Source organism: Idiotropiscis lumnitzeri, chromosome 5 (genome assembly GCF_059441095.1).
Source record: "Idiotropiscis lumnitzeri isolate Australia: NSW breed Sydney's pygmy pipehorse chromosome 5, RoL_Ilum_1.0, whole genome shotgun sequence".
NCBI classification, from domain to species: Eukaryota; Metazoa; Chordata; class Actinopteri; order Syngnathiformes; family Syngnathidae; genus Idiotropiscis; species Idiotropiscis lumnitzeri.
In genome coordinates this window covers 26,353,054-26,372,487 of record NC_142395.1, presented here as the reverse complement: position 1 = coordinate 26,372,487, position 19,434 = coordinate 26,353,054, and the positions used below count along the sequence as shown (strand labels likewise).

At 41.4% G+C, this 19,434-nt stretch overlaps 1 protein-coding gene and 1 long non-coding RNA gene across 3 annotated transcripts in view; one reads left to right on the top strand and one right to left on the bottom strand.

Annotated features, from left to right (window-relative positions):
- cgnl1 (cingulin-like 1) overlaps nucleotides 1-19,434 on the bottom strand; it is a 30,920-nt gene that overhangs the window by 5,374 nt on the left and 6,112 nt on the right. For both annotated transcript variants that reach the window (XM_088296163.1, XM_088296162.1), the window contains exons 4-14: nucleotides 16,959-17,061; nucleotides 15,914-16,015; nucleotides 15,027-15,163; nucleotides 14,385-14,523; nucleotides 13,807-14,019; nucleotides 5,124-5,330; nucleotides 4,944-5,048; nucleotides 4,706-4,858; nucleotides 4,230-4,400; nucleotides 2,523-2,684; nucleotides 1,460-1,549 (exon numbers count right to left, since the gene is read on the bottom strand). In XM_088296163.1, coding sequence (XP_088152289.1) covers nucleotides 1,460-1,549; nucleotides 2,523-2,684; nucleotides 4,230-4,400; nucleotides 4,706-4,858; nucleotides 4,944-5,048; nucleotides 5,124-5,330; nucleotides 13,807-14,019; nucleotides 14,385-14,523; nucleotides 15,027-15,163; nucleotides 15,914-16,015; nucleotides 16,959-17,061 — 1,582 coding nt within the window. The remainder of the gene's footprint in view (nucleotides 1-1,459; nucleotides 1,550-2,522; nucleotides 2,685-4,229; nucleotides 4,401-4,705; nucleotides 4,859-4,943; nucleotides 5,049-5,123; nucleotides 5,331-13,806; nucleotides 14,020-14,384; nucleotides 14,524-15,026; nucleotides 15,164-15,913; nucleotides 16,016-16,958; nucleotides 17,062-19,434) is intronic.
- LOC148337487 (uncharacterized) lies at nucleotides 1,349-3,893 on the top strand. The gene is made up of 2 exons (XR_015843185.1): nucleotides 1,349-1,598; nucleotides 2,776-3,893. It is a non-coding gene; the product is annotated as an uncharacterized LOC148337487 (long non-coding RNA).

Sequence of the window (19,434 nt, the reverse complement as noted above, 5' to 3'; positions counted from 1 at the left end):
TTAAAAATGTAAATTAACATAAAGCACAGACTACGACCGTATTTTTACCGTATAGTTGCTGCGGTTTATATACAGGTGTGCCTTATAATCTGGAAAATATTATCGAAAAAAATCTTTACATGCAAGTGACACTCTTATTTGGCATACTAGTAGGACAATTACACTTTATTGGTGAGTACACGAGTTGACAAGTACTACTAGTTACTTTAGAATGCTACTAGTAGCAGTCATTTATCAACTAACTTGCCTCCCTGGTGACATTTCGTGATTCTACTTGTATGCCAAAGTTGTCCTGTTAGCGAGCACAAAGTGCATACGAGTGTCGCACATGGACTTTGAGATGATATCATTTAATACTATTCATATTTCAGTGCGCATTTATTCTATAGAATCCTTTCCAATCAGTGCGCTGAAATGTTCAACTAGTGAGGACAAAGAGTGCACGAGTACATGGATATGAAAAGATTGAAAAATTGCTCAAACGACTTGCCCTCGTGTTTGCAGACGTGCAGGCGCAGTCATGCAGTCAAACACTGCGAGCACTCAACCTCTTGGACTGAAAGCTCAAGTGTTGCCGTGACAACCGACCTGAACCAAAGCTACTTCTTTTCTCTCTGCCAAGATCTTTTTTTTTTTCCTCTTTCAAGTTTAAGGAGATTTGAAGTCTCCCCTGGATTACACAAGATCCCCCCCCCCAAAAAAAATATTATTATTAAATAAATATTAATCATTATTACTATTATTATTACATTTCACTAATTGTTTTAATAATAATGTATACATAAGATTGCTATAATAAACATTTGTTAGGCAGTTATGTGGTGGTTTTAAATCTACATTGTGTAATTCTCCTTTGATGTTAAATTTCATTGTTCACTACACTTAACTAAATTGCAGCTTGTCAAAAAAAAGAAAAGAAAAATGGGAAAAAAAATGACTCAAATGATATTTAGTAGATGAGTTCAGTTCACTACCACCGTACGGCGCTAAAATCTCAAATCTCTGCTAAACAAAGCAAATATTCAGTTTAGTAATCCTTTCCAATGTATTACAAATTCAGCATTGATGCGCGAGGATCAAAAAGAACAGCATCATTTGCAAGTGAACTCTGCGACCTGAACTCGGCCTGCATATTTGGACCTCAATGGTCATTTGCGACTGGCAGGCTGCCAAACATCTTGCAACGCAACAACGTGCACTTTGACTGTCTGTGTGTGTGTGTGTGTGTGCATGTACACAAAAGCACAACTCAACACGTTCAACTTGTGAATGGGTGACATGTTGCATGTTGAGTGGTCGCAGACGTGATGTTAGTGTGGGGGGGGGGGGGGGGTGACATCTGGATCTCATTTGCAGGTTTAGATGGAACAGAGACACACCTGTGTGAACTAACATGAGCATGGACAGCAGGCCACTGACCCAGGTGAGTGCTGATAATGAATGTGTTCAATGTGTGTACCTGCTCCCTTCCTCGGTCGAGCCTGTCCATCAGCTGGTCTCCATTCTGACGCTCCTCGTCCAAGTCCAACTCCAGCTGAGCGATTCTGTCCTGAAGAACGTCATGTGCATTATTAAACAATGTACAGTATCTCGCAAAAGTGAGTACCCCCCCTTCACATTTTTGTAAATATTTTGGAAATTTTTTCCCGAGATAACAATTGCGAAATGGGACTTTGCGACAATGTGCTTAGTTTACAGAACATGTACAGTCCACACAAAATAACTCCAGTATTTTCCGGACGATAAGTTGCTACTTTTTTCCTTGATTTTGAACCATGTGGCTTTCCTGTGGATTTTTCTTTCACCACTAGGGGCGCTCTATAGTTTAGAATATACGCTAAATAAATCTAGATTTTCTTTTTTTCTCTTGGGCCTGTTCTGTTTTAATTAGCAAAGTTGTTGCCGTGTTAAAAGGCATCGTTTTAACAAGCCGTTTATGTACCTTTATCTGCATACAGAGTACAAAATCGCTCTGTACATGCACTAAACAATTTTTTCAACATAGAAAAATGCGGCTTATAAACTGCGTTTATTTTATTTTTTTATTTAAATTTTTTCTTTTCTTTTAATTTTATTTTTAGTTGCTGCGGCTTATCTACGGGAGCGCCTTATAGTGCGGAAAATATGGTGCGCGGCCAGAGCTGTCCAAAGTGCTGGCAACAGAAGTGGAGCACCCCGAAATGAAAATCTTCTAATTGGACCCAAAGTGTCAATATTTTCTGCGGCCAGTGGAAACATTATTTTCCGGCATGGTTGAAGCCACTTTTTGAGGTACTATAGCTATAAATAAACAAGCGAAGCCACACAAAACATTTTCACTTAGGGGTGTACTCACTTTTGTTGCTAGTGGTTTAGACAGACGTGTGTGTTGTTAGTTTAAGCAGACAGCAAATACACAATGTTACAAAAGCTGTATTATAGAGAAGTGTCCTTTCCCTAAAAAAAAAGACAGAAATGCGAAGTGCGCAGATATTTTTCTTGTTTGTAGAAAATTTGCGATCACTTCATGTGGCGTACTGTACCTCCATGAGTTTGAACTGTCGAAGGCGATCATCTTTAGAGTGCGTGTAGGTCTGCACCGCCGCCTCCAGTTCATTAACCTTTTTCTCCAACATCTTCTCACTGAGCACAGCCTTGTCTCGCTCCTGCTCGCACCGACGCAGGTCCTCCTCCCGGTGTAACAGCTACGAGCAAGGACAAGCGCCAAAAAATTCAATAATTGAACTGCAAAATAAATAAATCTCTTAATTTTATCTGAATTGTTTTATTTTTTAGAATAAAGTCATGTGAGAAAGAAGATGGAAAGGTCTGCTTGCAATTTGAACTAATATCCGCCAAGTTCACATGGGTGGAGCCTGTCGGGGCATCGCAGAACAGCTGGGAAAGCAAACTCAGGAGAGCTGAAAGGAGGAGGATATGAATCCAGCCAGCACAGCTTTCACAACAATGATATCACAACCACGGAAGTACTCCCCCAACTTCCTGAGCAGCACCTGGACAACGACGCCACAGCGTGACTGCAGAAAGAGAAAAAAGGAAAGACCTGGATGCTGACCTCGCCCGCGAGGAGCATCCATATCAGCGAGGCTCTGACTAACACGCTCGTCTCCATCCTCGCCACGAAGATAAGGCCTCCCGTGAGGGGGAGACGGGCTTTTTTAAAAAATCATCATTGGATTGCTCTGTTGTTAATGAAAAATGCGAACATTAGTTGTCGGTTTGATCATTGTAATATTGAAAGTCATCTCACTCACTCACTGCCATTGACGGATAAATACGTCAAAGATCCATTTTTTTCACTCGGCTGATAGGGAATGAGTTAAGCATTAATTCAATATCCTTGGTATGCAAAAGTTTGTTTTTTTAATTAATTAATTTATAAGTTAATTATAACACAATTTACAAATGATTGTTTTGCATGCTAAGAAGTGCATCCTGAACTCCCCCAAATGCTAGCGAGACGATTCTGCGCAGTCGTACTTCTCGTGCTCTCAATCGTCGGACAAAGCGTGTAATCGTACATGAATCTTATGCAGTCAACATGGAGGATATTGACTACATTTTCTAACGGGTTTCCAAAGTCTTAGGCTGGGGTCGATGATATTTCACTCCATTTACAGTATGTGGTCGTCATGTGCATTCAAAAGGTCATGACAATTATCCCCCCCCCAAAAAAAAACTCCAGGGGAAGAAGGCTTCCTTGTTTTCCACTTAAAAGTTTTCACAACGATAAATGCAGCGCCTTTCCAGTTTGACCAGTTATGCTGGAAAGCGAAAACATCACTTCCATGTCTGTGCAGCAGAACCGAGCAAAATATCAAAACTGAACAACCGTGTTCCAGATATGTTCTTTGTATAAATCATTTTATTGAACATTAAACTACAACAGCGTGGTCACTGTAAAAATTCCCTCAATTGTTATGGAAATGTTTGATTAATATCTAAAAGAATAGAAGGCCAGTGCCCTTTTTAACAATAATTATTCCCGTCCATGTACTTCAGCACCGAACAAAGACATTCCTAACATTCCCACGTGTGTGACAAGGATGTATTTGTCACGTGCAAACAGTGCATCGTGATAAGGGATGTTCAGTTATGGAACAGCAGCCAGCCATGTTGGTGGCGTGTAAATGAGTGACAAAAATGTTCTGCATGTGAGCACATTAGGTCTGTTGAAGAAAGGCCTTGATCGGACACAAAAAAAAAAATGCACCAGTAAAGAAGTGTACCTCTTCTTGCAGCGTTTGGGCAGCCAGCAGGTACTTGTCAAGCTCCTGGCCTCGCTCCTTTAGGAGCTTCTGCAACTCGGTCAGCTCCCGGCGATTCTTTTCCTTGTAAATGTTAATTTGCTCCTGCAGCTCCCGTGTTGACGTTTGCGACGCATCCACAATGTCGTTCATCTGAGGGCACAAAGGGGCAAAGAACAGGTCAAGTTAAGATCAACTCATGCCATTTTACCACCCTAAAAAAAAAAAAAAAAAAGAAAAAAAAAAATCAGAAAAACAGTTTTTAACTCATTTACTGCCATTGACGGCTAAAGACGTCAAAGATTCATTTTTTTACTCAGCTGGTAGTGAATGAGTGAAAGAGTTTTCAGTTGAAGCACATTTCCAACAATTATCTTCAAACATGTAGTATGTATTTAGAAAAAAATTTCGGAATTCACTTTACAGGGTCTTCAAAATGCCGGGATGGAAGCACTTGCCTCTTTCTGAAGTTTCTCCACCGTTCGGTCCAGCAGTCGCCTCTCATCCTCAATGTCATTCTTCATATTCTTAAACTGCTCCTTTTGAACTTTCTCCTTTTGAAGACTCTCCTCCAACTCCTTGTGCTCACTGCTCAGCTTGGAAAAGTTCCTCTAGCGAAGAAGATAAATATAACGCATAAAAAAAAAAAAGAAGGTCGGACTTGCGTTGGGGTCAAGAAAGTTGAGAGTTGCTCACCTGCACGTCTTCAAGTCGTAATGTCAAAGCTCTGTTCGCACGAGACATCTCCTCCTCTTGCTCCTTAATTTCATTTAAAGACTCCTCCAGCTGCTTTTTCTCTTTCTGCGGAAATCAAGTTCAAGCATTTTATGAAGCTCTGCAGCTCTCGGTCGATACGCGCCAATGCATCCGCGTCACCTCCATCCGGGCGACTCGGTCGCCCAGCCTGCTTTCCTGCAGCTTGGCGTCGTCGATGATGCGGTTGAGTTTGGCCACTTCGTTTTCCAGCTCTTGCGCCCGCTTGCGCAGCCGTTCCGCCTCTTGGCTCAGACGTCCCGCTTGGCCCTCCAGCGCGCCCTTCGCCGCCTCCACTTCAACCTTCTCTCGGACGACGGCCGTGCTGCTCTGGAAGTGACGAGACAGACAACTTGGCTTTAGCAGCGACGAGGAAATGCGACACATGAAATTGGAGACTCCTTGAAATGCTTTGTGATATCATATGTGGCGTGGATGCGTTTGCACACGACGCTCAGGTTTCTTGCGCTGTCATAGCATGAAATTCACACAGGCCGACATAGAATATCTATTTACATACTCTTACGATCATGTTAAAGTGCACACGTGGACCGCAGATGTTGTTCCACTTTTAAGGTTAATACCCCCCCCCCCCACACACACACACACACACATAAAAGCAATCACCATATATTACCGTTTTCAATATTGCATAAATAAAAAAAAAATAAACAACCTGACTGAGATTTGTGATGTTGCTCGTGTGTTTACGTATTTTGAGCAGTGACTAATAGTTGTTACGATTACTTGCGGTTCAGGACATGCAAACAGCTAGTGATGGGTAAATGAAGCTTCAAATCTGCTTCATGAAGCAGTTGTAGTATTTTTCAACGCCTATAGATGGCACTGTCGGTTCAACATTGGGCTGAATTGCCATTTTTTTTAAACCCTTTATTTAAAGCAACAGTGCCATCTACCGGACTCCAAAAAGACAACAACTGCTTCATGAAGCAAATTTGAAGCTTCATTTTCCCATCACTAGTTCAATCTACCCATCGTTTATCAATACTTGACTCACATGTTCAATCATCCAGTAAAATGTTGGAAAAAAGCAGATCGGATTTTCTGTGTCTGAGGGAAACCCTAAAAACTTAACCAAACGCTGACCTTAAATATAAACCCTAACTCCAAACCCTTGTGTGTGACCCAGCTGTGATGGTCGAATGTTTGATGACGCTGTTTGGTGTACAGGCGACCCTGGTGCGAATCTTACACTATTGTTGTTTTTATACAACTCCTGACCAAACCCCTAACCCTAATTTACAAACTATTCGGCACTATGACGTCGTCCCAACATGTAACAACCATGACATTCAACAATCTGTGGCAAACACAGCACACTGCAGCAACTTTAACAAGCTTGGCACAAATTCAGTTTTGGGCTCACGTCACACTCCTCAAACCACGTTTTCTAAGAACAACCGAAACTGTCATTGTGCCCATGTGATAGAACGCTGCGCATAAAATAGGAGTGGCAGGTGTAAATGAGTTTAAGAAGGGAAGGTTGACAACAGCACTGCGAGTGCAAACCTCACATCGGAAGCAACACTTTTGTGTCATTTAGGTGGAATGTCAGGAAACAGGTTTGGGACGTCGTTGTTTCTATCAGCTCAGCTCATGTGTACATGTGCACTGCCAACCACCATCGTAAATGTCCCACAACAGAACATGCAAGTCAAAGTGTAAATGCACGGAATGAGAGTTTTTGTGTTCCGTCACATTGTTTAACATGGGAGTCGATGTCGCTACTATTTGCGCAAACTTAATAAACAAGAAGTTGCTCAATGTTGAAGTGGGAGTCTTTTTTTTTTTTTTTGCAGATAACGTTTGTTTTTGTCGAGATCATCACAATGTACAACAATTTTTTTCCAAGTTCGGCGGGCCGGATTAAAACATTTAACGGCCCGCATGTGGCCCCCGGGCCGTAGTTTGCCCACACCTGCCTTAAACACTTTATTTAGGGCTTAAACTTAAACTAATGAGCTACACTCCTTTTAATTAGACAAAAGCGTGCCAAGTATGTCAATGCCGGCATACGTGTATTTGTACAGGCATGCAAAGACGACACATTCATTAGTTACACTTGCACGAAAAGATCCAGTGAACCATTTTCCAAAGACTGCCCTTAATAGATGAATTAGAATGCTTGGCATTCATGAAACAAGTTGTGAATTAACGTGGTAGTTTGCCGTGGTTTAAAAGTGCTCGAAAAATAATGCTCCGATACTACGACACCGACACCACTAGACCAGCCTAATGTGTACCTTCTGGATAGGAGGAGCAAGATAAACACAGATTAAACAATTTGTTAGCCAACTACAAATCATGCTCTGGAAAATAATAAATTTCTCCAATGCTTCGACGGAGCCTGCCACACAAATTGAGGCGGCGGGCTGTCTAACGAACAACAATTTAAACGAGCCCCGTGGCTCTGCCTCGTGTTCGGACTGAGACACCGTACAACGAAAAGGCCTTGTGTGAAATGTGCGGCAAGAGTGCGATTGTGAACATTAACTCATTCAATCCATAAGACGTATTTATACACGTTTTCAAAATTGTAATGCCCGTCTCCCAAAGACGTATTTATACGTCTTAGCCGTGTTTTTATATCTTTCAGACACAATATTCTGTAGGCCTTGCAAATTCAGTCAAAATTGTGTTTCCTCTTGTGAAACAAGCAGGGATTAAATGAGTTAATATCCCAAGTTGAAAGGCCCCACTCCTCACGTTTATTCGGTCGGAAGAAAAGAAGACACACACACGCACCTCCCAGCTTGACTGCTGACAGGCCAGTCGGGCCAGTTCTCCGAGTCACCGCAAAGCAGCCCTCAGCTTTACTTTTCAGAGCTCACTTTATGTAAATGTGTATTGTAAATCAAGGCAAATAGTTTGTGTAAAGCCAATGAGTCAGACATGTGCAAATGTTCAACCAGTCAGAGAAAAATGTCATCAAATTGAGATTTGTATGGGTGCTGGTTAATACGAATGAATTATGAATCCCACCAGGAAATTTACTTGTTTATTTTTACAACATTAAGTATCATAGGCAGTCACAGGTTATGCTGTGGTAGTGGGGGAAAAAAATTAATAACCGTAACTTAAGTGGCCTGAAGGCAAGCTATGATAATAATAATACACAACTGATGCTGTTGTGTGCACACAACAGTTCAGCGCCAGCACTTCACTGACCCAATTCCCACACCGCGTTGAATCCACCAACAACAACTGACCTGTTAAGTGACAGGTCACTGGAAGGACTGCACACATTAAAAAAAAAAAAAAATTCTAATGGGATGCAATACAAAATTCAGCATTAAAAATTCCGTCTTTGGCAAGATCACGCTCAGTCAGGGCTGACACGGTCAAAGAGGTATTAATTGAACAATTATGTTTCTTATTCATGACCATAAAGAGTTAAACATTGAACGCACATTCCTCAAGATTAACCGGCAATCACTGAGAGATTAATAGGACTAAATAAACAGTTATATGATACAATGTATGAATTGTAATTCTTCAAATACAAATAAAAAAAACTAATAAAAAAAATATTCCCGATGTTAATGAGGATAATCCCTAAAACTCTTTTTGTCTCAACTAACTTCTTCTCTCTTCGTTTCACTCGGGAAAGTGTTGTGTATTCAACGTGTTTGTATAAGGTTGCACATTAACTGACTTTGTGCAGTCTTTGAAGCGCGGCACCAAAAGTTATGAGACGGTCATTTTGCTATTCCCACCAATTCCATGTCCAGCACGACAAAAATCTGTAATAATAATATTTTAAAAAGTTTTGGCATCGGGAAACCTGACACGCCGTTTCAACACCAATTGAAAAGTTTTACTCCGAGTTGTGTAAAATGCAAGAAGCTTTCGGTTCCACTGCTTTTGTTCGAAACGACGACAAGCTGTTTCCAGTTTTCTCATTTCCTGTTAGCGCTCAGCAAGAGGGAGGTTTTACTGCTAAGCAGGAAGCTCCCGAACGCACCATTTCCTCCGTTTGGGGGCAGCTGCAACAACATCCAAACTGATTACGCGTTGGCAAATAGAGCCAGCGTAAGCAAGCGCATCCATAAACAAAACTATTAATCGTCAGCCGCGGAGCACGGACGTGACAGTTATTGGAGTTCTTGCACAGCTATTTCCGCATCCTCACTCGGGGCATCTTTAATTTGAAAATTGGCACCGCTTGTGTCCATTAAGCTTTGTAATGACACAATCCGCACACCTGAAGCTAACGGAAACTGTCTCTCGCTGTCAGGTATTCAATTTAATACGATATGGTAACTTGTGCGTGAAATTTCATGTTGAGTAAATGAAACGGTGAATTAAATGTATTTTAGAGTGGACCATGAATTGGAACATTTGGAAATTGCGGGCATCTGGACACGAGTTTTAGCCGATGGCAGCTCCTGGCCAGCGTTCTCATTTTCTGTTTGACTGCGTTTGCCGTTCACTAAACAGCCGAAAGCGCATTGGCGACTGTGGCTCGCCATGCCGACATGCATGGGCAAATCTTAAAATAAATAAATAAATACATTTTCAAGCGAAAGCTCTTTACTTGAACAAAAAAAATGTAAAAAACTAATTGGCATTTGCAAGTCAAAAAGCCATTTTTTTTGCATTGATGACAAATAGTGAGAGACCGATATGCTTTTTTTCAGGGCCGATATCGATTATCGATATCGATGGGTCAATCTGCCTCTGTACGCAGGGCCACGAGCACGGGAGACAGATTTAAGTGTGTTGCAGCGAGCCCCCCCCCAAAAAAAACACAGCTTTTACTTTATCGGCCTTTCAATTTAAAAAAAGGGCCGATGCTGATAATCGGCAAAATGACAAATATCGGCCCCGGTAATCAGCCGGCCGATAATTGGTCGATCACTAATAACAAAGCATTGATCGCATTACAACTATTGGGAGCTATGATCAGATGTTGACTAGTCATGGAACATTTAATAGGCTACTCTTCCAGGTTGAATAAGATTCCAAAGATGGAATTAACTGTACAAACCAGACGATAATTCCTTATTCAAAGAAAATACATCTACTGACGGCGGATTCAACTTCAATTAAAGAGCAGAGTTTGCTTTGTGTTCCAGTCATAACAAATAGAGACATTGACTTGCATTGTTTCAGAGTTTTGTCTCCGAGGACTGGAATACAAAAACAAGAAAAAAAAAAAATCCCAGCCAGTGGCTCGTTTCACATGGGCCTGACTTTCAAATGCAAAAGAAAAAAATGATCTGGGATGTTAAAACTCAAAGGAGTTGGAGCTCCATCAGAAATCCATACAGGACAGCTTTTGAAAGATGTAAATATTACCGCATGTGTAAAATCTCATTTCCTGATACGCTTTGTCAACAAGCAGACATTCTGTCCACTGCTTCCTCCTTCCTCCACTCGGCCGTCACCTGCTTATTAATCAGCTCCTAAAGCAATCCCGCAAGCAACGGCGCTATCATCAAACGCGCAGACTCATGCCGGTCCCTTTTGGGGGGGGCTCTTGTCCAGGCTGAGAAAGTTTGATGATCAGACAGCGAAAGTTCAGTTCACAGCCTCCGAGAGTTGACTCAAGAGGCGGGCAAAGATACCGGCGAGGACACAACTGGCTGCGAAATGAGCAGCTTCTACCGAGCTTGGTCTCGAAACTCCTGTTGAAATATTACTCCATTTTTTTTTTATAGAAATGATGAAGGACAAAGATGAATAAAACAAAAGGTTTTCCACAATTAATGTGACCTGTACAACATAATTGATTTTTGAAAAAAACATTTTTTTTTTTTTTTTTACAGCTTCTTGAGATGCAAAGTGCTTATGTTCAGAATTAAATTTGTGTTAAATTATCAAGAAAGAAGCAGGTTGCCACAATGAGAGGAAACTGCCGACAATAATCGATTGCGTCATTTACTCATTTTGGCGACAGAGACTCCCCACGCTTCGCTCTCTAGCCACAGATTGTAAACGACGACAGAAAGACTGACGGCTGATGTACTCGACGTACTACTTTTCGACGACTGACTCGTTGCCACTGTGGCGCGGTTCCGTTGGTGTGATGTGTGATGGTGAAGGTTGCTGATTGGGTCAATTCAAAAGAATGCAAATGAGTTAAGTGGTAGGCCCGCTTCTTGGAGTGCAGCTGAGACGTATTCAAAGCTCAAAGACAGACCGTAGAAACAAGAGATGGAACAGCAGTATCCGGAATAATTGAGAAGGTCGCACAGGTCAGGGCGTGTGTACCGTCTGTAACAGAGGCGGAGCGGCGCAAAGAGGGTCTGCAGGGTGCACATTCTCCACGTTGCCCCCCCCCGACATTCCTGGAAGCAAACCGGTTTCTCCATTCGCTGCACCTCACCCGACCACATTGCTTGCATACCAGAGAACGCTGACACCCAAAGATCCCCTTCCAAAAGTGCACACGTTTTCAATTACAGAGCATCGAGAGCTCAGGCGGGACTCCTGAAATCGCCTTCCGATTCGTTTAGGCGGGATCTGATGACGGTTTTGTAACCTTGATCAAATTTCACACATTTCCGCTGATTGGGAACACAATGCGCCTTTCAAGTAAAGACACAAAACAGACCCCGCGCCTCCTTTCAGGGGGTCAGCCTTTCTACAGCACACTGACCCACTTATGGAGACAGTCCCAACCCCCGCTGGTATTATTGGGCGAAACAAACTCATCATTCATTTTCACAATTCTCCCCACTCTTTTAGGCCAAAGAAAGAAGAGGGGGCCACGCCGCAAACTGGGGAATGGATGCTCATTAGATTAGTGATGCCTTGCCACTGCCATGACCTTGCATACGTGGCCGTTTGCTGCTTTTCTTTCCAGCATTCTGCGCACGGGACCTGCTGGTCACCCCAAAAGAGGCGGGCCGCACAAAAGAGGAAGCGGTTCCCACTCATCCCATAAACGCCACGTCAGAACTGTAGTGCTTCCTTTCATTTTTTTTAATCTTAATGGCAATTTAATGGCATCTTAAAGGTTCAACACAACCCGTTGTAGGCCCTCTAAATTCTTCAGTACCTAAAACAATGAATATGACGTTTAGTGGGTGAAATTGGGACATCTCAAAGGCACCTTTAGGATAATATTGATTAATTTAAAAGTTGGCCAGAAATCACAAGCTGGGGAGAGGACAATACTGCAAGCACATAAAAGGAAAACCCCAAATGAGCAAGGACGCACTTCAATCCGAGAAGCAAACAATGACTCCATATTCCTAAAGCGTCAAGGAGAGACCCCTGATGACGAACTCCCTTGGGAGGTGGGGCACGCAGTACCTCAGGACAACAAAGGCATTGCGCTCAATGGTCAGTCTGGTATTGCTGGTGTGGGTCGTCCGCCCCACTCCAAGCAGCACCGCAGGAAGTCGAGCACAAGGACAACTTCCACCCTTTGAGGCAAACAGGACGTCCTGCGCAGCAGTCGTACGTAGACGTACTGAAAACAATGTCGCCTCACACCCCTCCTCCAAAACTGCGTCGAGTGGAAAAATCCCCCATCATTATTTACTGTTTACGGATAAGGACTGTTTTATCAAGTCAATTTTTTTTTTTTATTAAATAAAAAAATATATAAAATAAAAAAGAAATTAATTAATTAAAAAATAGTTTTATTTATTTAATTTCATATTTATTTTTTTATTTAAATAAATAAATAAATACATTGTTTTATTTATTTAATTTCATATTTATTTTAATATTTAATAAATTCATTTGATATATATATAATTAAATTATTTGTTATATAGCACCGCCGAGGGGAGCTCGCCAATCCCGTTGGACACCGAGCACAATAACAATTAAAGGGCATTCTGATACTGTTTTTGATCTAACGAAAAGTCATTATCAAATGACGCATTACAAAAATAACACCTCTGTAGAGAAACGCTGGACACGAGGAAGTCAAACAAAAGCATTTTTTGAATGTATTTTTAACTAGAGTTTCTTTCAATCTGTCGATTCGATTGTGCGTGAGGACTGAGGCAAAGTACAAAGTGTGCGAGATTTTCTGTTTAACAAAAGAAAATATTTGACTTTCATGTGCATGGAGTGAATATTTGTTTGCAGTCTACACTGAGGCACGCCCCGTTCACCAAAACCACTCATGTTTGTTTTTATTTTTATGCTGACGAGTGTTTCTTGGCGAGCTCATAAAATAACACGGCAGGGAGATTGTGATTATGATGCAGCAAATACTCTACACATAAGGAACAGCTACTTTACCTACAGTACTTAAAAAAAATGGTGCCTTGCAGGTTTGATATGAAAACATTTAAAGGGGAAGTCAAGTCAAACATTTTGATTTACAGCATGATTGTCTTTGCACGCCCGCTAGTCTAAAAACAATACTCAGATTAAAACGGTGTTTGCGGAATTCACCGTTTTTTTTATCCATCTCGAGGAGCTGCCATTTTGCCACATTAAATCATTTCCTACCAGCTGAGTTAAAAAAATGGATCTTTGACGGATTTAGCCGTCAATGGCAGTAAATGAGTTAATCACGCGGCACAAAGCACATGAAAAGAAAATATGGCGTATTACACGCCCATTGCAATGACGGTATTGTGTAATACATGGTAATAAAACTCCTTATTACACATAATCACTTTGGACTTTATTTGGGGATGGCCCTCCTCCTTCACCGCAACTTTGAAACACTTCAAAACTCTGATGTCAAAACTAGCACTCAACTTTTGTTGTGAAATAAGCAGTGTGCAGGGCTTATCTCCACACTCCCCTCCGACATGGCGCTTTTGGAACGAGCGGGTCGGGCCGAGGAGGAGAGAACGATGAGGCTTACCTGCTTGGCCTCCTCCAAGGACCTGTGCAGCCGACTCATCTCCTTCTCGTACTTCGCCTTCATCTTGTCCATCTCCTGATCGTGGACGGCCACTTCCTCCTTCAGGGCGCCCTTCAGAGCCGTCAGCTCCCTCTCCCGCTTCCTCAGAACATCCTCCTGCTCCTCCTTGGCCACCAGAACTTCCTGCAACTCCACCTTCAGTTGCATTATGTCCTGGAGAAATTTTGTTTTGAATTATTGTTACAATCTTGGCCTGGGCAGAGGCAGAAAATGATAATACGATCACGTGATCATAAAGTCAAACAAGTTGCTTCCTTTCACCACTGGAAAGCTCTTTGTTTATTCAATATCCTCGATTTGTTTTCCGCTCCGAGTGCCACTTTTTGGCACACTGCGAAACATTATTAGAAAACGAATGTGCAGCACTAGTGACACTACTAGGCCCAACTAGCAGGCACTAGTAGCCTTCTTGACATGACTAGTAGCACCAAAATTGCCACTAGTAGTTTTGTTACATGGCGCTGAAGCTGGATAAAACGCTTTCTGCAGGCTTGTGCGAGCGAACACTGCTGCCTTACCGCCATAATGGCGTCTCTCTCGCCGTCTGCAGCGGACGTCTTGGCCGTGTCCAGCTCGTCGTGCATCTCCGACAGCTGGTCCTGCAGGTCTCGGATCTCTGTCTGGTATTGCTCCCTCTCCATCTTCACCTGGAACAGCCTGACACGCCACATAACTTGTCACGAATCACGGCAGCTGGCCCGCACTCCACGCGCACTAAAAAATGTGTAACATTTGTTTCTTACTTCTGCTTCTCGTTACTGTATGACATTATTGCACACCAGCGCAACAATTTTGGCAAACGAGTGAAACTAAATTGTCAGTACATGTTACCAGTATGGCAAAAATGCTACTGGGAGTTTTCATGATACTAGTAGGATCCGGGAAGTGATTACTAGTGCGCCTTAGAAGTTCTACTCGTGAAATAAGGACAAAGTGTGTTCCAGTCCATAGATCTTAAGCTTGAGTAAATGCGCCTTCTCTGCATCGAATAGAAAATCTAAAAATCATAATCTACTAGTAAAGATGAAATGGTCAGGCTCAGAGAAGCTACCGAGCCTCAAACTTAAACTATGTGTCTGTTTGCATATTGCGCATGTTCGCTCATTTATTAGACAGTTAACAAATGCCTTGGCGGAGGTCTGCATTCTTTGGCTTCTTACTCTTCAAGCGTGTTCTGGAGTTCAGCCTCAGTTTGAGCCAGTTTGTCCTTCAACTTTTTGCACTCTTGGGTAGCACGGTCTAGTTCGCGCTGCAGCTCCTTCAAGCTTGACGCCGCCATTCCGTCTGCCTTTTTTGTCTGAGAGGGAAACAAACATGCACATTTGGACTGATGTACGCCATTGTTCACGGAAAGAAAAGCTGACAGCGGTCCAAAGAAAATCGAATTTTGTGAAGGCGGTCTGGAGTCCCGTGGACCTGCTTTACCTTTAACATAATTGTCTCGAATTTTCTTTCTGATATCCCGAGAAAACTCTATCCTTTACTTCTTATGGTCCACTTTTACAAAGAGCAAAGTGACAAAGTCACCCGATAAATATCCCGACTGACTTATTACAAGTTTGAGGTCGCCGGTAATTAGTTTAGCGTGGTCAAAGACTGGGGAAAAAAAAAAATAAAGTCAACCAACCGGTTTTGTCGGCCACAATAATTTCACTTCAAAATGTCAATGAATTAATTATTTACTTTCGGTAATTCAATGGGTGAGGTGAAAAGTTGATTCTATTTATTTATTTATTTATTCATACATACATACTTCTGATCTCATGCCAGAATTTCATTGGTTAATTCTCATGACTATTATTTTATTGATTATTACTTCTGCCAGATTTAAGTTATTTTTCTGTTTTTCTTGCATAAACAGAAGGAGACCAACAATTTTGGCTCCATCCAAATCTATTCTCAACTGTCCGTTGTTTGCTTTCCAGGGAGCAGCCTCTAAGTTCTGAACCTTTCCGATTCTCTCCATTAAATCGAAAGTTATCTGACCCGCTGATCAAAGGGGAAAGAACATTTTAAATAGACGGGCATTTTTTTTTTTTTTTGTTACCATTCTTTGTTCCTGAAGTTGTTGTTTCAGTTCGGCAAGTCTTTTCTCCAGGCCAGCGTTTTGCTCCTGAAGGGCTTTGGTTTGCGCAGACAAACCCAAGGACTGACAGAAGAACACAACGTACGATAAATATTTAACCTCACCAAATTACAAACACCAAAGTTTTGACTTTCAAGCTTTAAGATAAATGTTGTTTTTCCTACATCAAATAAAATGAAGTAAACGTTAAATAAACAGAAGCATTTGAGGGGGCAGCACACTTTGGCCCACTGACTTCTAAACGTCCAAGTAATTTTACAATGATTATTATTTTTTTACTCCTTTTACTGATAAAGCATTACTTGCCGGTCCGCAAATAACAATACAGTGACAAGTTGATATACGAGTGACCAAACGTAGTTTTGTCGACATACCAGCCGTCGCTCGTTCAAATTTTTGGCTTCGACTTCAAAGCAAAAAAAAAAAATTGAGACACAAGGGCCGAACTTGAAAAAAATTAAATAAATAAACCTTGTTAATGTTTTAGTTTCTAAATACTGTGGGTTTTCAAAGACTTATATATGCTTTTATTCACTTTCATTTAAAATTAAAGGTGAGGTTACTTAAACACTCCATCCCCCCGGCCCCTCTGTCAGATTTTAGAACCCGTTGTGGCCCGCCAATCAAAAAGTTTGCCCACCCCCGCCCTAAAGTCTGGTAGCTTATTGCTAACACATAATGAGAAATACTTTAGACGGGCTAACCAATTGCGGTATTGCAGTGTTGCGAGCTAAGCAATGCATGTTTGAACACAAACAGTGCAGCAACACCTGAAGACTGCTAATATAACATAATATATACAGGTAAACATTCTTTACCCCCCCCCAAAAATAAAATAAACAAATATATATTTTTTTTAAAAAAAGTAATAATAATTGAAAAAAAAATCTGCTAAGAGCTGAATGCGCAGGTGCCGAACCGCAACTTTGCGATTCATTGTCTATTGTTGTCAGATCTGCACCGTGAAACCGAAGATATCGCACAGCAAATGAAAACAATGTCTCACTTTGTCATCCGGAGTGCCTGCCGTGGCTCGAGACTTCAACGTTTGAATCTTCTCAAAGACCAAGTTGACCTTTCTCTTCGTCGTTTCATCATTATCGGCGCTCCTGCAGACAAAGACACACACACACACACACACAGACGACAAGTCAGAGGAGGGGAAAACAGAAAGTCTGTTTTGCTGTTGGGCCTGCTGGTTTTCTGGGAAGAGATCAGTCATTCCCAGCTTAGAAAAAGGGGTCAGGAAAGGTCAGCATGCTGCTTTGATCTGCCACCTCAGTGCACAAACACATTTAAACTGCAGGCAAATGCAACCCAAAAAGTGGTTTTGAGGAAGAGTGTTGACTTTATATTTGTCTTTATTTTGAAACATGAGGCAGCAATGACATGACGTCATCTTTATGACGAGATCGAAAAGCCTCATCCCATTTCCCAAAAATATTTCTACCTCCTCCCACACAAAGAAAAATCTTATTTCACCAACAAATCTAAATTAAGCATTAAGACGAAATCTTGGTGACTTATTAAAGAAAAACAATAAGTCAGAAGTATTTATGATGACTTTGAACGGTCGAATTGTGATCGGCCCCTGGCGTGACTCCCACCAAGACGTGGGGGCGTGGCCTTATCCCTTATTTCTAGGGGGAGAGTTTTCAAATCGTCTTTTTTTATTCACTGATTTCTCCGGAAGAAATTGATCAAATAGAAAATGAAAGCAAATATTTTCCTGATAAAAAATACAAAAATTGAGCTTGTTCCTGAAAAATGGACCATGCTAGCTGGATCAGCTCTTTAAATTTAATTTAATTCCCTCCATGTAGGTCATCCCAAATAAAACTCTCAAATTACACAGTGCGGTGTTTTCTTAGAAGCCTGATAATTTGGTCACACTTACAGAAACCGGCAATCAATTTTACCTCCTTACGCATCTTATTTTCTGTCTGCTTGTCGGTAAATTTCAATGAATTAAAAAAAAAAAAAACATTCTTTGGCCCAGACTTCTATCCTCCCTTGGAAAAGTAAGCGGAATGAAAAACATCAGCATCAATAAATCTAAAGTTGCACCACTTTCTAATGACAACACTGACGTATTATTTCTTTAAATGAGGTCAGCGGCACAGAAAACCTTCTGTAAACCTTTGGCCTCCTCCCACAGATGACTTGGATTAGACATCCACAACTCCGGTTGGCGCATGTTTGTCTTTGCGGCCTTGAGAATTTAGCTCAGCTGCAATGCCATCACTCCCATCTGGGTTTCCTTTCCTTTGTCGTCCTCTGACTCCTGACCTGTAGCACCGACACACCCAAAGCGTTTCCTGCCTTTTTTTTCAAAGCTGCCGCTTGCTGGGCCAACAAATGCAAGAAACTTTTGAAAACTGTCTATCAAATCAGTGAGCTCATGCTGTGATCGTGTACTTTGCTACGGTTTGGCTGGGTTGCACCAACAAGGTTTAATCTCAGTGAAGATTCGCTCAAATCGGTGTTTTGTACAAAAACCAAAATCGGTGGTACAGCTGCATTTAAACCGGTTCTTCAACAAAAATTCCTCTTCAGCGTAAAATTGAAGAGTTTGAGCCTGTCTATCAAGTTGGAACTTCATTATTTTTGCTTGATCAACCACAAAAATTAAGTCAAACACTACCCGTTGTTCATTTAAAATGAATTATTGATCACAGTTTAAACTGGAGTTTAAAGTTCTGGTGCAACAGAATTCAATTTAAACAGTTTTCAAGAATAACATTTTAACTGAGGTTTTAATTTCATCTGTTTTATTTCAAACTCGGTTTAATGTTCGGCGCAGAATTTAAATTTAAAAGATGATTTAATCTAGTTGCAAAGTTATTGTTGGTGCAATCCAGCCTATACACCAGGGGTGGGCAAACTTTTGGATTGGTGGGCCACGATGGGTTCTAAAATTTGTTGATGGATGGGGTGTTTTGGTAACCTCATCTGATCGGAGGAAAAAAATACATTTAATTTTAAATGAATGTGAACAAAAGCATTACAACAAAATATATGTCTTTGACACACCCACAGTATTTAGAAAATCAAACATTAACAAGGTTTATTCATTTAATTTTATTCAAATTCGGCGGGCCGCATGTGGCCCCCGGGCCGTAGTTTGCTCACACCTGCTATACTCGCTTCTCACAGCATATGCAGAAAATCCGTAACATTGATCCTGAATTCTGATTAGACTGCAAAGACTTTGGTATTTTTCTCCTTTGAAGTAAATTTATCCTTCACCTTATATGGTTTCTTCCCTTGACAGCCGATATGTGTCAGATTACAAACGCAAATACAAAAGGCGTAGCCCGTGATTTACACTAAAGCTGAGAGAAAACATTGAGGCAAAGAGAGATTGTGGAAAAAAAAATAAATAAATAAAATCCACACAGCTGGATCGCCTGACTGGGTGGGTAAAAGAACACATTCTTTCACTTTTATCAGAAACAGTCCAGCTTTGCTGAAAAAGAAAG